The following is a 17,292-nucleotide window of genomic DNA, read 5'->3' as shown; positions in this document are numbered from 1 at the left end:
AAAAAACTCACATCATTAAAGTATGCTTGCTCTAGCCGCTGTCTTGTTTTGTTTGCATCAGGTAGACTTGACTGCCGCCTCACACGGCTTCTTTGTTCTCGTTCCATAGTCATAAGATCTGATTTTTGTGATAACACCAAATAATGAAGGCGATGCACAATATCCATTGTTAAAAGTACTAGCGCAACGGTGATTACTAGCAGGATAATGATATTAGCGTTTAAAAATATCAAATATCTTTTTTATTTTATTACGCGAAAGCAGAAAAGTTATCATAATTTAATTTATAAAAAACTAAGATGACGTGATTTAAAATATAACGTACTGTATTAATATTAACGTAGCACAACTCGTGGCGAATGCTAGAACGCGAATGTCTGGCACTGTGTAGGGCGGGCGGGCGACTAATGACTGTCTAGGCGGCGGTTGTTCGATGTTGCGTCCTAAGTCTCACGTTGGATGTTTCTAGGCAACGAGTCATAAACAAGTCTCAGCTTATGAGCAAGATTTTAAGTTACTATAGTCCGGTTGAATAACACTTTTATACTAATTATATTAACTACAAGGATTGATTTTGGAGTTTAGGTATTTCAGTCGTAATATGCGTGGTGACAGTCGATGTTTTTTGGTTTGTAATTTAGTAGTAAGTTTTAATTGCATCAGTACTAGTTAATAGTTAAGCATTCGTCAATAAAGTTATATACCCCTATGTAGGGTGGAGGATATCCAGCGCAGTAAACAAGCCTCGGTTGATCGGTCTGTTGCAGTTTAAACATTTAACTCATGTGGGTATAAAACGCCAAACGGCTTTACTTATACAAATGTTTATGCTGTGTTGTTAATTCCTAAGATTTATTAGTCAAATATAAATTAGATTGTTATTCAATAATCTTATTAAATTCAGTATAAACCTGAAATTTTGTAACTGGACGCTAATCAATAGGATATAATTTAAATAACAGATTCGGTGTCAACTTAACTTTTATTAGAAATAATTTAAAAGTAATGAAACAAGAATACATTTTAGAGCCATAATACAGAACAAGATTAAGTTTGCTACCTTAAATTGTGCTTTGTATTGAAGTATTATGGAAACTAAATTTTTAATAAAAACATGCAACTATTATAAAAGTTGTAAATAATTTGTACCTTTATAGTATACAAGTCAAACATTTCTTAATTCAAATAAATTGTAAACGTTAACTAAAGATTACCTCATTTAACCTTAAACATTACTTCATAGCACCTACTGTACTTCATGTCATATTGCAGTGACATAACTAGATGTAAAAAATTTAATCTACTTATTTATTTTCATATATATCTTTTCCGGAAACTACTAAAATAATGTCTTAAATATTACACTCATAAATTGGTTTAAATGATATGTTGTTAAATGTTTGTGAGATCTGTAAAGTATTGCAAACATGTACTTTGTTAAATTAACACAAAAGTTTATTACAAGTTCCTCAAATATGTAAATCTTTTTTAGGCTACGCTTCTAAAATTTTTGATTTTCCATTTAATTTTCTCAACTGTCCGAACATAAGGACTGTATTTATTAAGTTTTCTGCATAAATGCGTTGATTTGTCTCCATTCTTCTCAACTTTTGAACAACATATTTAGAGAAAAACTCTAGTTCATTTTCATTGCCCCAATTTGTTTGAACACTGTTACAGCCTTTTGAGGTTCGCGGACTGGTTTGAGTTGTTGACGTCTTTGATTTCTTTCTGTTTTGTTCATGCAAATTATTAATATCTGTTTCATTCACATAAATTAGATTTAAACCATCCTCCATTGCTTTGGCATTTGCAGAGTTTAGTTGTATTGTTAAATCATCTGGTACAGTCACCATTGGCACATGATCATCTGTAAAAACTGGTGATGGCAGAAAGGACACCCGTTTTCGAACTTTAACTACTGGAACTTTTTGTTTATCTGAATGATCTGTGGTACAAATTGTATGCCTTTGCTTAGAATCTTTTTTATTTGTTGCATTTTTACTTTGCACTAGATGTTTATTACTCCAAAAGTTAACTTTAATTTTGGGTTTGGACTTTCTTTTGTCAATTGCTTTAGATTTAGGTGTTATTGGTGCAAGTTTGTATCGAACGCCGTCATCGTCATCTTGCTTCTTTGATTTTTTCGACTTTGATTTAGCGCTGTTGACGTAAACAGTATTCAACTTATATTTCACATTTTCATCATCATATTTTAAATTATCCTTTCTTGGTGTAATTTGTTTCATGATAATTAATATGTCCTGGAAACAAAATATTTTGGAAGTTTACTGCAAAATTATTCACCGTATTGAAAATAGAAACGTCAACAAACAGTAGGTACTGACAGCGATCTTTCCCGCCCAAACTGTTGAGACTAATTTCAAAGTAATTTATACCGAAGTTTGTGTCAACAAAGTCTAAGATAAATAAAGTTAATCAAATTTTAACTACATATTGGTAGAAAAGAAATAAAACAACGTAAATTGGTCCTTTACGCATCGTAAAGTAGAGGTTAGCAAACTGTTAAAAATGTATAATAACATATTCAGAAGTTTATAAGTAACTAGCTATCCCTTACACAATTCTCGGTTTTAAAATTATTTTTTCATTAAATCATTATTGGATAGTTATAAAACAATTGTGTCACAATATTACTGTGCTTATCACAAGAATATGTTTTTTGCTAAAAATATTACATAATCACATAGAAATCTTACCTTCCGATGTATAACTAATTTTTAAACAGCATCTAGTATATTCACAACGATAATCAATGATAAATTATAAAATTCAAATAAAACTTCAGCGCACGCTTCGAATTGAAATTCACTTTCTGTCGAACACAATAATTTTCTAAACAAATTACGGCTAAGACAGCTATTTCTATTGGCTGCTTATTAATACTACACTCTTTCCTATTGGTGATTAAATATGGTGACGTGACATTTGATGTTGACACTACACAGATTATAAATTACCACAAGAGTTAATAAAAACTGAACAACTAACAAAAATGTAGTATTATAGCTAGATGGCGCTAATACACAATTATTATTTTATTAAAGTAAAATAATAATTTAGTTGTATTTTCATATATTTTAGTGATATACAACGAACTCTTTGAAGGAATGAAAATTTGTAAAAGTCAAATTCCGTTTCATTGTATGTTATTTGTATTCCGTAGAAAAATTTGATTTGTTTTATTTATTTTTTTATTTAGTATCTGTATTTTTTGCATAAATTATCCACTAACTTATATTTATGATTAAATTTCCCACATTTTTCTTAGATTAACTTTTGTTTTTAGAAACTATTTCACAATAAATAAACTGCTATGTATAATAACAATAAATATCAATACTTAGTAAAAGATGTTTCGACAATATTTTTTTCTTATCAAATTATATTTATTGTCATAAATAAATTTACTAATAGCTACTCACCATATGATTTTTCATGGAAATCCAACCCATTTTGGCCAGTAACTTAATTTTACGATTAGTATCCGTCGTGATGATTTAATTTTACTAAATATGAGCGGAATAAGCTTTATTTAGCTATTTTAATTCGCGTCAAATATTGAGTAGGTTATGTAGGCCGCGGGATCCTATCTCAGACTGGGGTAGGTACAGGAGGCTGTGCGCAATGCGACATCAGCTGTATCCTTAAATAAACTTATTCACGTTGACCTTTATAACTTTCCTTTGTATATTAATAAATCGTATTTGTTTGAAATATTATTAAATATAAAAATTTAAACAATAGTAATAAATTGAAATTGTTAAAAACTTACCAGTTACAATAACTTCTTATTTCTTTCACTTCGCGTAAACTTGATTAAAAGTGATACAATGAGTTGAATGAGAAAATATATTATTAGCTTAAAGTAATTTAAGTTTATCCGCGGGAAATATTGAAATCTATTGATTGTGACCTCTCTCTGCAAGGTCCGAAGCAAAACATTTTCATGACATGCGCATAACATTTTAGTTTTCAAAATGTTTCTTTGTTTAAGAGTAAAGTTGAAGGTTTTCTTTTGATGAACGGTTGAATGTTTTATTATACAAGAGTCACCTTATTTAATAACTGCTTTGTCCGAGTTATGAGGGTTACTATGAATAAAATATTAATTAATTTTTAATGTACATTAACTAACTTAACATTGATATAAAATTACACAGTTTAAATTATTATTACCTAAAAGTTTTCATAAACAGTAACTTTTCTTTGACAAACTTTATGGCCTGGTAAAACAACAACTAACCACAGCACCTAAGACAATTTTAACCTTTTTTGCTTTCTTCCTGCGTTCTATTGTTATAGATAATAATAGAGGAGAAGAACATGGTCAGTTGGATAATTTCGCTGTTTAGTTAATAATTATTAGAGTTAACCAATAACTAAACTAAATTATAATTATTTATTAATTATACAATAAATTAAATATATTTTTTTAAATTTATTAATTAAACAAATTAATATATTTGAGCCTTTCGTGGGATATATTGTTTAATTGAGCATTTTTCTATTTATATTTCTCCGCCCACGAAAAAAATACTGCAATAAAATACTGTCAACTTATTTATTTATAATAATTATTATAAACTTACCTGAGCTCTTACTGCTGCTAGATGTAATTGAGTAGCTCTATAATCGTACTTCTTCATAGAAATCTCCTCCTGCAATTTTTAAATTAATTTATTAATTGCTGTGTTATCTGCGGATGTTTTTACTTGTTTTGGTTCAGCGCCATCTAAAAGGCTAATAATACACTAGATCACCTAACTAACTAGAATTGTTTTATGTTTACGCCATCTATTGAGACTTTTACTCATCTATTGAGAGTACCAAATTAATGCTTGATGATGGATTAAATATTGTATTAGGTGATTGTACGGAAACAGAAAATAATTTAAATTCCGAATAGTTTAGCGCAGTGCGTTGGTAAAAAATTTATTTGTTTTTACTAGTAGTAAACATGCTAGCGTTACATCTAAATTCTATTAGATGGCGCTTTCTTAAATATAATAAAATACACCAGGAATACTTTGTACAGGCTGTCAAACTTGGCGTTCGAGTGGCCCCCGCCCACTGGGTGCTCACACTGAGTAGAGTGAAAAATTTAAATAGTACATGATAACTTTTTAATAATGAAATTTAGGCAAAAACATCTGTGAATATTAGTAACGTTTAACAGAATTTGATAAATTTTAGTATAGACCTACTAGGTTTATCCAGTTACAATTATTTATTAAATGGTCATTAACACTCTACAAACAGGCATAGGTATAGGATATATGAGAGAGTTACTCTACTACACGAAACACGGGCCTGCGTAAGAGAATGCTTAGATAGATGAATCTTTGATAGATCGTTCTCGTCATAACCGTCATAACTTATATAGAGCAATGTGGAATTACTACCTGTTGCCCACAGTTTACGTAGAATTAAGGTATTTCAGTAGACTCTTGTGTCTTCGTATCAACTTGAATCCAGATATGGATCTGGACCATTTTACATCACTATTCTCCGTGTCATCTTACACATTGCACTATGATACATTGTTACGTATTATACATAGACTGCCTGCAATAGATCGTTTGCTAAAAGGAAGTGGTGGAGTGGTCAGATTTTTCGGGCGACAAATTTGGAGTTCCAATTTTTAGTGGAAGTCAAACTGATTTTTACGGTTTTTGATGTTTTCCAGATGTCTGCACCAAATTTTGTCTCTGGCTTTCCCCTGTCACTTGTCATTGTACATTCCGTGAAGCAAACTTCCATATTATAGATTAAAACAGCTAGTTCAACGCCTCCTTCGAGTATTCCAACTCTGCGCCCTTAGCTCACACTTGTATAAGTGAAAAGCACGAACTTGCAGAAAATGTATTTCTATCTTCCCGTATCAACTTATGTAACATGGCAGTCCTACTACTGGTTGGGGCTGCGAACTGGATGATCTTTGTATAATATTGTGCTTAAAAATCCAACATGAAATTCTTGGACTGTGAAAATAATCTAGGACATGACAATTGTATAGACGAGGGAGGCACACACTTCTCCCGTGAAAATTTTTAGCCACTGCTAAGAGGCTGTTCCTGAGTCTGCATATTATTTTGATTTTATGTTTATTGTAAATGGAATGTCTGTAATTAAACGTTGCAGATCGATATGCTATCCACTATATTACATCTTTGCCTTAAATTGCAGATGCCTTAAGCGCTCAGTTTTGACGTGATTGAGTAGGAAACTTTGAAACAAACTTCTATTACATCGTGAAGTCACCGTATCTAATTTTATCCCTTAGTTTTGCTCTATTCCTGTATTCGATTTTGATTAAATAAAGTTTGAAAGACAGACTAGCGCTCGTGCACAGATAACACACATTTACCTCTATAGTTATCTGTGACACACATGAAAAACAATTAAATAGAATGCACAATACCTACCTTACATAAATAAAACAATGGCCTGCAATTAATCGTGCGTTCATTTTTAATGGAGATTTCGAATATTCACGGAACAAAAATAAGCGCGAACTTTTCAACTATTGACTAAAAATACATTCATATTATTCATAAACATGAGGTAAACAATGCTGTTATAAAATGTAAATCAGGATAAAGAAAATAGGAAAACTTAAATCTCTATTGTTTCCATACTTGCTCGTGTTTTATGAGTAGAATGAAACTCGTGTGAGCTTGGCTGATCCACGACAAAAATTGAAAAAAAGGAACAAGAAGATATGGAGTGATATGGTCTTCAAAATATGTGTGAGGCTGGATGCAAAAATACATTAATAAGATTTACATTTAGTATTTTTGTGGCAGTATAATTTGTTTCGTGACGTACGGCCCACCAAACAACGCCCATGACTGAATTGAGTGCCAAAAAGCCTAGTTCTTAGGTTATAATCATAGATAATTTGTCACTTGACAATTGACTGACAAATTGTGACAAAGAGTAGAGTATCAATGCACTTACTTGAATTTCATTCACTTTGCTGTATATATTACTTTCGAGGCCGCGGTTTTGTAAACGCATCAGTGACTCCAAACCTTCCTGCGAACAAATTGTATGTATTAATATTTTCTTGACATACAAATTGATAATTTTTGTTTGGACGAAAGCTTCACAGAATAACCTCAAGAAAATTTTCAAAAAAATATCAGAATTATATAGTTCTATTCTATCAGTACGACCTGAAGCTGTGAATTTTAATCTCTCAGGCATTGTAATTATTAATAATTTAATTTAAATACGGATTAAAGCTTTTGTTAGTGACGATTCTCTATTACGCAGCATTCCGTTGACTCAGGAACCATATAGTTTTCAATTCTCGCCTCTTTATTGCGGTGTGCTTTGAAAATAGTACACAAGTCGTTTCAATTATATGTATTTTTGGAAGGCACATAATAGGTACGTTTATTAAAAATCACGACTCTTATTCCGGTTTCTGTTCCCGACGAAATAATAAATATTGTATCTGGATTAAAAATATGGGACATCATAAAAGTAATTATATTGCAAAGTTAGGTAGCATTTTAATACATTTTAATCTTATACGTAGTTAATTAATCACTCATGAATATTATCATAGGAACGCGCCACAAAGAAGCTAATTAAGTAGTATGAATTATGTATTTTACAACAATAATTCAGGAACTTCTTTTGACTTAGTATAATTACTTTTGGACTACCTTTTGGGCTTAGTGGTTGACTTGGTTGTAAGACTTGTGACTGGACCGGACAAGTCTGAGATCATTTTAAGATAATGGAGGTTTTAACTCAAACTTCAATTACAGAAATTATCAGTTTATGAAGTTGCCAACTATTTTATGTCATGGCTAACAACATCATGATGATATACCTGACGATGATGATAGGCCTGACGTCAATTCATAAAATAAACTATTTATCGTTATTTTTTTAAAATGGCGTTTGTGTTTTGGATAAGCTTATAAGCTAAAGAATTATTATACATGGAAGAATAAAAATACAAGGAAGAAGTGGCTATTTGTTACCTTCGATCCTTGCATCTATAAAGATCTATCTATATTTATAAAGATAGTTACGTAGACGAAAGTTTTTCGAAGTAAAACTTCTTTATCGGCGTTGGAAAAAAATTACCGTCACATTTATCGGTTACGCGTGAATTTCGAACCCATTAATAACAAAAATATAAAATAAGAATAATATTGATAGTAATAATTCTATTACAATTAATGAAATTCTGTAATAATTTTCGTAGTAATAAGATAAAATAATTGTATACATGTCTATGATAATAAAAGCCTTTAAAACTTTATCTAATTTAACTTTATTTAACCAATTTCTGTAGTTGCATATATTAGATCATTTTTCGAAAAATAAGGTCATAAAAAAGTTTCACTTCTTACGTGTGTACACTTCACGCTCATATTATTTTTAATTGTTATAAATTGTATAGAGCAAATGACGATATTAATTTATGTTTGACGTTCAATATAACCTGGAGTCTCAGTTCACCTGATTAACTGTTAGTGGCTTTGATATAAGCTCTCACGGAAAACGGTATTAAAAATAAGATTACAGATTACGGATGCTTCTGGTAAGAGTTTAAGACTGCTACTTTTTATAACATGATTACTTAATGGATCATGAATTGAATTTGGGACATATATGAAACTTGTCACAAAGGAAATTACATAAAATACCTATCAGCCGTTAAGGTGATGAAGTAACACGAAACCAAATAAATTAGAACAGAAAATGGAGGAAAGATCCTAAATTCCGATGTGACGCGAGACGATTTATAGATGTTTATTTTCGATATCGAATATCGGAAACCTTTAGTTTGGCAAATATTAGGAAACCATATTTCACATAAAAGTATTGTTCGTTCAGTTAAGATTTTTGTTCGATAGACCCACCAAACGAGTAGTTTGTACACCGACTTACAACTTTGCTAACACTATAAGCAAAACTATAACAATGTTTTTGTGCCATAGTGGGGCATACTTTAGCCTTTCCAAAATTCTTGCTATGTAATATTTTTATATAAAAATTGAATTGTTGACTTAATGATAGGTTTTAGGAAGTAATTATTTCGAAATTGTTAAAGAAATACATACAGTTAATAAATCTTCAAAACATAATGAAAACTGACATACAAATTCCAGATCATTTTCGAATTTTCTTAACAATCAAATTGCCCATAGGGAGGCACCACGTTGGGAAACCAGGTCCAGTTTCTCTTTCCAAAAATAGATCATTTTTTCTATAGAGAGATTTTACGTTCTTTTTTATAGGATACCTTGTGAGATATTGGTAAATAGGAATAACTATATTCACAAAGTTAGTGAAAACCAATAAACATTGTCGTTTATTTATTACTAGAATTCAAACCCGTGTACAAGACAGGCGAATGATCGTGTATATGTTTGATGAACTGATAAGGTATAGCGTTAAAGTTATATAAGATTAACTATATTGTGACAAAAACAAATCGTTCACTTAATTTAATTATTTCTAGCTAGTATTCAATTAAAGATTTTCGTACAGAATTAAGGATTCAAAACCTATAAATGTAAAACTAATGATTGATTCTCTAATCTCTTAAAAGAAATAATTTTTTTAATACTCGTATATTTTTATTATTAAGTTAAAATAAACTCCGAGTCTTCAAAATTATTCATACCAACAAAATTTTGAGCCTCCTTCCCATTTGCTCAATGTTGTAGATAAATATAAATATTAAGGGCAGTATCAATGGATAAGCAAGCATTTTTAGTATTAACACTGTGATAAAAAACTGAAAGCTAGAGTGATAAAAAACTGAAAGAAAAATAAGTTCAACTTCAGCTACAGAAGTCAAGGCATACCTATGAATTGACCAATGACGTAGTAATCAATCCCTATAATACCTGCAATTGTTTTATCTGTAACTCGAGATCAATCGCGTCTTTTCTCAATTGTTCATAGTTTAACCTCGCTTGACCTCCTCCCATTCGGTCGAGTAACATCTCACCTCGCAGCACAGGAGGCATTGTCTCCTGCAATGAATAAAAGTTATTGGTTTTACTTACAAATCGATATGGCAGAGATATAGAATTATTTAATGAAAATAAAAATCTAATGTCTATTTCCAGGGTGGTTTTAGACAGTCAATAATTTAAATTAAAACTAGGGCCTCCTCCCAATAAGGTAGTGGCCGTGTCGCTGTCAAAAATTAAGTTACAATTATATAAAATCACAACTCACAATTAAATTTGCTAAATAGGTATTTTCCTAATAGATCACAGTCATAAGTTATTATATATATGTCGGGAAGGGGTTGTCGAAGCTGCTGCGCTTTGGACCGCCGTTTTCTCTGTCGATTCCCGTCGTCCTGGAGGTGTAGTTGGTACAGTTTACTCTTTCTATTTAGCTCTGTGGAACTACATTCGGTTTCGTTTACAGCTTAGTAGTTTTTCTTGTAGCCTTCGGTAATATCCCTTCTTTTATTTTTTTATAAAATAAAATGTGTACGGTAAAATATTTTTGTTTCTAGTTTCCGAAAATACACGACAATAAATTTTCCTTGCACTATAATAGTTCACGCACTTTTAGTTCTTTTGATTTTTACGAAAATGAGATTACTGATTAATTTCCAGTTCCAAGGAAGAAAATATTTTTTCCTGTGATTCATATTTCACTACAAATGTCTGTTATTTACTTTTTATTCCGTATCTTCAATAATTACAATTTTTAATTGATTAATTAACGAGGACTGGATGATGACGTTGCGCCTACCCGCAACATTTCTTCATGAAGTTTTGGTTCCAAATGGCGTAATTATAGTTGTGTATAAAAAAGAGATTCACATTTGTCATTTTCCTGGTCGCAAACAAAGCTAGTATCTTTTAATGACTTAATTGGCCACTGTGTTTTTATTCTATTTTCATCGACATTCTAGGGACTTTTAGGGACGTCAAAAATGTTATGTTGTAATAAAATTCAGAAATTGCGTAAAACAGAAATAAAATAAAGTGATATTGTGAGTTAATAATTTTGACTAAAGACTAAAATTAATAACATAATAATGTTCTTCTTTATTACATGGTCCGATATTTATTTGAATATAATCGTATTATGATCGCTCAAAGGCATAAAGACTCTTATAAGGATTTAGAGGGTCTGTCTCATTATTTTTCGTATTTATAACAATATGAAAAGATACCGCTTCTTAATACAATTCTTGGTATATAAATATTTATAGCAAAACAGAGAAAGTTCTGATTTTTTTAGTTTCTAGAGTACTATTTACGTAATATATTTTTTATTGTAATGGTATGGTAAGTATTATTCTAATATAGACGTAACTAGAGAAAAGGTCGACCTTTGGGGACCTACGCCGAGATTCCCTAGTCCCATATGGTAAAGTTCTGGAATAAATATACGGGAATCGAATCATACGTAATTCGTTAAGCGTTTAAATACAATTTATTCGCAAAACTTTGACACGACTCGTTTTGCATATTAACTTGACGTAATTTCTTAAGATAACAGCCGCTTGTTTTCTGTTTTATTAAATCAATTTATTTTGGTATGAAAAGTCTATGATTGTTTAATTTAAGAGCTGGAAATCTTTTAAAAGACCAATAGCTTTTTTTATACATAGGCCATACATAGTAGCCTATCGGGCTCGCAGTCAGGCAGGGTAGCTGGGAAGCAGGTAAATTCAAATGTTCCTCAAAAGAGACTTTATTTGCTTAAACTTCAGTCTCCCGGGTGACTCCCGCCAGGTCCAGGCGGGCCACTTGGATACTCTGGAAATATCCTCATGATATATCTTTGTCTGCATCCGCATCATTTGCTAATTATCTTACAGATATATTTGACATTTCCAGCTTGGATCTAGCTACATGTATGATAGCCCTTCACGGAATACTTTTATGCCATCTCCAGATCGCACCTCTTTCGAAAGTCGGACGGTCAACAAGTGAATGTTTGGTGACCACAGTATGGTCGGTTCATTCGCCACAGTCGCACGCGGGGCTTCAGGTTTAATCTGTATAAATAGTGTCCAAAAGCCCAGTGGCCAGTCAGGATCTGTGCCATGTGCTGAGGGAGCGGCTTTTCTTTACGTGTTTGTATACGCGTCTGCGTCTTTGAGAAACATTTTTGTGACTGGGGCTGTCTCCGTTTGCTCCAGGCGTCTACCGTCTAAGATAGTTATCATTGGCCTTATTAACTTGGCCAGACTCGAAACACCATACTTGTAAATGGTTACTGTTAATGTCTCTATAAAATTGGTAGCTATGGTAACATGCGTCTTTAGCCTATGTCTAGTATTAAATGCGAACGTTCTAATCACAGATTTGTATGATCTTCCAGCGCTCGTGGCTCGCTCAACTAATAACGACGCTTAGGAACATTGGAAAACTTATTTTCAGATAAAAATATTTTAGCATTTTTATTTACTGCGATGCAATTCCGACCTCGTAGCTTACGTTAATTGAGATTTTAAGCTGCCCTTTCAAATTGAGCAGTCAATTTCACAACCTGATAATGGGATTTTATTCCTATATTCTAAAGAGATTTATATACGGAATCGATCTTGTATATTTGACATTGACAATTACCTGACTTTTGACAGGAACAATAAAAGCCCAAAAGAATTCTTTAAATAATGTTTAACCAGTTATATCCACTATGAATATGTGATATAAAAACTTGAAAGAGATGTAACTTATATGAATAAAAAGTTTTTTTTTAGAACCTGACTAAGTGCTAGCCTAATTTTGTGGGCGTAACCCCTATACAATCGACGGTACCTAAATATAATTAGGTATTGAAAAAAATAGAAAAAAAATAATATATCTAGATCGAATCGAAAAGATCAAGAACAGATGAAACTACTCTGCTACGATGAAATTGACAGCAAATACTTTTTGTTAAAAAAATTCGTTTCGTAATTACATTATTCCAAACGTCTAAATTCTAATTCTGCATTGATAGGGTCCTAAAATAGAGAGATTTTCAGTCGGTAGCTCTGGTCTGAGAGTCCAGGTCAGCAAGGAAACATCTGGCGCGAACAATTTCCACTGGTATTCTCCAGCGCCTATCGTGAAATTTGAGGACGATAAAACTTTCACTTGATCGATCCATATGCTTGGTGAACGGCCACGTGATCTTTTCCTTCTGTGTTACCTCCAAGTTCTTATCGGATCTGAGCACTAAAATAGCAGGTAGATATTATTACCGCAGGTACGTCTATTGGTGAGTCATCAGGTTCTGGTGGATACGGCGGCAGGAAGGCCCTAATTGGAGCCCTCATAGGTGGTTGGTTGGTCAGGAGTGTCCTCGCAAGATGGGCCAAATCAGCAGTACTGGACACCGCACGTGCCTGTGTGCATAGCGACTCGTATCTTCTTAGCTGATGTGTACACTGTAAGGATAATAAATTTCTTTAGGCCACTGTTTTTCTAATATAATGGCTAAAAACTTAATTCAAATGTTCCTGCTCGTGTGTTAAAAATAACTCTCTTTTTTATGGTCATAATCCATTGCAATTATAACTGACATTAGCAAAGTAAAGGTAGATAGAGAATGTCTGGTGTCAAAACCATGTTTTTTTTAAAAATACAGATCTAATAAATCTTATTCAAGAAACCCACGCTATAGAATTGTACGTATTAGATGCTTAGAGGAATTAAACGGAAGTTAGAACCCCGTTTTTTTTATATATCAGGAAATAGCTTCTATACATAAACGCATCGAAAACGTAAATAAATTAAGGTATATATATTATTAAATAAAGTAAAGTTCAAAGGTATAATGTAATATTAATAACCAAAGATATTAACACAGAACTTCACTTGCGGAAGTCTGCTCCCGACAATTTCATTAACAACCACATTGCTGAAAGTCTCTTCTGCCTTGCGATATGTTAAAACGTTACTCTATAGAATTATGATGAAATATTCTTTTAATAATTATAATGAGGATCTTTTTTAAATCCGATTAAATTAAGATACATTCGATATATATTATCAAACTAGACAAACTACTACTACTAAATAACTGGTAGCAAATCTTATTATAGGTTTATATTTTCAATTTTTTTTTTAAAAAGAAATCAACTTTAACGTAGCTGTTTGACTGTATGTTAATTATTTAATGTTTTATAATGTAAATGTAAAATTTATATTTGCAAGATATGTGAATCTCCCATATTCCCACCATTATAATTTAGTTATCTGTTGCATTGTTTTTTAAAATACAATGCGCCTATTTTGGTTTAATATAGTACTTTATTATTCTAGGTACATGGTCTTTACATATAATTAATGTATATAAAATATTGTAAAAAATAAAAAAAAATAAGTATGGAGTTTTTCTTCTCCATATAAAACTACTTGGGAGGGACAATTAGAGGAAGTTTTAAAATATTGTTAACGTGTAATTTTGATAGGCCAAAGTGAAATAAATGACTTTAATTTAAATTAACATTGCATTTATACAGCATTGAATATGCATTTTTTTTTTAAATTTAACAAAAATATTTTCTTTAAGTCCCTAACATCTATATAATATACGTTTACCTTTTATCCTATAAAAAATAAAATGGGTTACAAAAGAATAACCTACTAGTAAAAAAATTGATACCACGACATTGAAAATATGTACCATCAAGCTGAAAAAATCAATTATATTATAATAATCAAGAAACAAATAATAAATGTAGATTTAAGTTAGTATATATGAAGAAATGTAATTTAATTAAATTCTTTATTTCTATTCAAATTAACGTCTTATCCTTAAATATTGAAATACCTTTTCCGACATAATTTCTCCATCCTGACAAATAGCATCGCTGACTGCAGTCGTTACGTCCGTTAAAATTTCCTCCAATTCCTGTAATAAATTAGGGAATAAATCACTTAGTAAATATCCAAATAAAGTTATCAAGAAGATATAATACACAAAGGCATAAAAAAATTATATAAAGGCGTTTGAAATGAATTAAATGCTAGTATTTATTTTTAGGAAATCAGTTTCACGGTGAACGTACTCCGCAACTATTAACGACCTTTCACCGCGTCGTTTTAGCAACCTTACATTTTTATTATTTCCTTTGTTAAATATATATAAATTGTGTTTTGTATCAGCCTGGTGACTTCTTTGGTACAAAAAAACCCTCCGGGATATGTGTGCCGCGATATCGCGGGCTACTCGATTGCGAGGAAATGGCATAGATCTGGTTAGCGCTGCGCCTGATTCGTAAGTCCTCATGTCATCACACGTGTATATCTTATTTCTTACATACTTCTAAGTGTTTGCTTTTATTAAACATGTGTTCTTGCAGATCTTGTTAAGCTACATCAGTATTGTAAGAGTAATACTTTGTTAAATTGTGTTAACGCTGTGATGAAATCAGATAAGAATTGTTGTTATAACAATGCTATTTACTGATTTACTTTTTATGATTGAGCGGGAATATGTTGCTATCAAGGCCATGACCAGCTGTCAAATTTAACAAACATCATTTTTATTTTTTAATAAAATTAATAAATAGGAATATTCCTTAATAATAAGGAAAACATTTATTGGAATTTTATTGTATTATTATTGTATTTTTGTTATATTTACAAATATATTTAAAATTTTGATTGTTTATAAATCTTTAGTAACGTTTATGCTCACCATAATTGTAGATAAATAGATATATAACATTTACTGTACATCATTATGTATAAAAACATTGGTCTAGTAACAGCTATTTTTTAAAAGTAAACACAGAATTACAAAAATAATGCCTTTTCACACTTCAAATAAATCTCATTTATTCTCTATGCGATTCTATACAAATATATACTATGATTGAAATTGTACCGATGTACGATACAATCTGGTCCAAAAATAAAAAAAAATTAATGAAAAAATGTTTTATTAAAAGAGTAAACTTTTTACTTCACTTTTATTATATTAAATATTCGTAAAAGCATTTTGATTGTATCGTAGAGCAGTGATTGCCTTGTGGCTTTAGCGTGCGACTCTTATCCCTGAGGTCATAGGTTCGATCCCCGACCAATGGACTTTCTTTCTATGTGCGAACATAACTTTTGTTCGAACGGCGCAGGAAACCAGCTTGCCTTAGGACCCAAAAAGTCGACGTGTCTGTCAGGCATACTGATCATGAAAAATATAGAAATCTGAGGCCCAGACCTAATTTTATAAATGTTCATATATTTACGAAAATTGACTTGGAGAATTATTTGTTCGCATATTAAAAAATAGAGGAACTGAGTTTCCTTGTTAATAAAAGATCTGGGTAACTAAGCTTCATTATCCAACAGCTTAGACGCCGTAATTTTTTTACGTTATTCTATTTTATTTGATTTATTTATTGATAAAAACTTGCCAACGCTCGGCATTGATACATTGGTAAAATAACCACAAAATACATTTTTTTATGTGACAAGCACTTAAAGGCAAACATGACATACACGTAGAGATCATACAAATATTAAACAAAATAAACATTAAACAAAAAAAAATAATTAAATTGATTAAGATTTTTATGTATGGGGGAGCAATTATGGATCCAGTTATCCAGTATACCTAGCTCATTGATGAGAATGTTTAATCTGGATTCTATGTATAGTGTATGTCATGTAAAACCAAGAATATTTACAGCTTTCGCGTTCCGGGGAAATCGTGAATTTTGCGCTTGAATTTACAATACACCCACTATTAATATAAAATAAAACCACAATTATTGTATATCTAAAATCATACATTGATTATAAACGTCAAAACACGTCTGGGGTGTGTTTAGTTTGTTTTAGGTGCAATTAGTTTTTATTGTTTGCTTATATAGTAGTGTTTCTATTGTTGCTTCTATCTTAATATATATAAATTACGCGTCACACACACACGTTTGCACACCGTGTGCAGTTATATAACATAAAATATAGGATAGCTTACATATAATTCTACTGTATGTCAATGAACTCCTTTTGTATGTGTTTGGGTGGAGCCCTGGATGGTTTAGATTCACAAATCCGCCAGGCAGATGGTACTACAGTCGGTATTTTCATAATTTGTTTTATATCCTATTCGCTAGAAATATCATGCAGGACAACGCCTATCGGGTCTGCTAGTTGTAAATATAAATATAAATTTAAAAAAAATATTCCCTGGAAAACAGTCACTACTGTCGCATGCTTAACACCAAGCTGGCTTACAGGACAACCATCTCTTATAAAAAAAACCAACCGTAATAAATGATAAAACATACTTTAATAACTTTAAAAATAAATATTT

General features: G+C 31.3%; 2 protein-coding genes across 6 annotated transcripts in view; both read right to left on the bottom strand.

The window, feature by feature from the left end:
- The window catches only part of LOC123709075, a 159,979-nt gene that overhangs the window by 41,928 nt on the left and 100,759 nt on the right, over positions 1-17,292 (bottom strand). For all 5 annotated transcript variants that reach the window (XM_045660180.1, XM_045660181.1, XM_045660183.1 and 2 more), the window contains exons 7-11: positions 14,800-14,880; positions 13,226-13,411; positions 9,906-10,034; positions 6,985-7,062; positions 4,614-4,682 (exon numbers count right to left, since the gene is read on the bottom strand). In XM_045660180.1, the coding sequence (XP_045516136.1) occupies positions 4,614-4,682; positions 6,985-7,062; positions 9,906-10,034; positions 13,226-13,411; positions 14,800-14,880 (543 nt within the window). The remainder of the gene's footprint in view (positions 1-4,613; positions 4,683-6,984; positions 7,063-9,905; positions 10,035-13,225; positions 13,412-14,799; positions 14,881-17,292) is intronic.
- On the bottom strand, positions 988-2,882 carry LOC123709076. The gene is made up of 2 exons (XM_045660185.1): positions 2,721-2,882; positions 988-2,264 (listed from the first exon to the last, which is right to left on the bottom strand). Exon 2 carries the CDS (start codon positions 2,247-2,249, stop codon positions 1,494-1,496), a length of 756 nt encoding a protein of 251 aa, XP_045516141.1. The 5' UTR covers positions 2,250-2,264; positions 2,721-2,882; the 3' UTR covers positions 988-1,493.

This window comes from Pieris brassicae, chromosome 4 (genome assembly GCF_905147105.1).
Source record: "Pieris brassicae chromosome 4, ilPieBrab1.1, whole genome shotgun sequence".
Classification (NCBI taxonomy): domain Eukaryota; kingdom Metazoa; phylum Arthropoda; class Insecta; order Lepidoptera; family Pieridae; genus Pieris; species Pieris brassicae.
The sequence above is the reverse complement of the archived record's forward strand: the minus strand, read 5'-3'. Positions and strand labels throughout refer to the sequence as shown.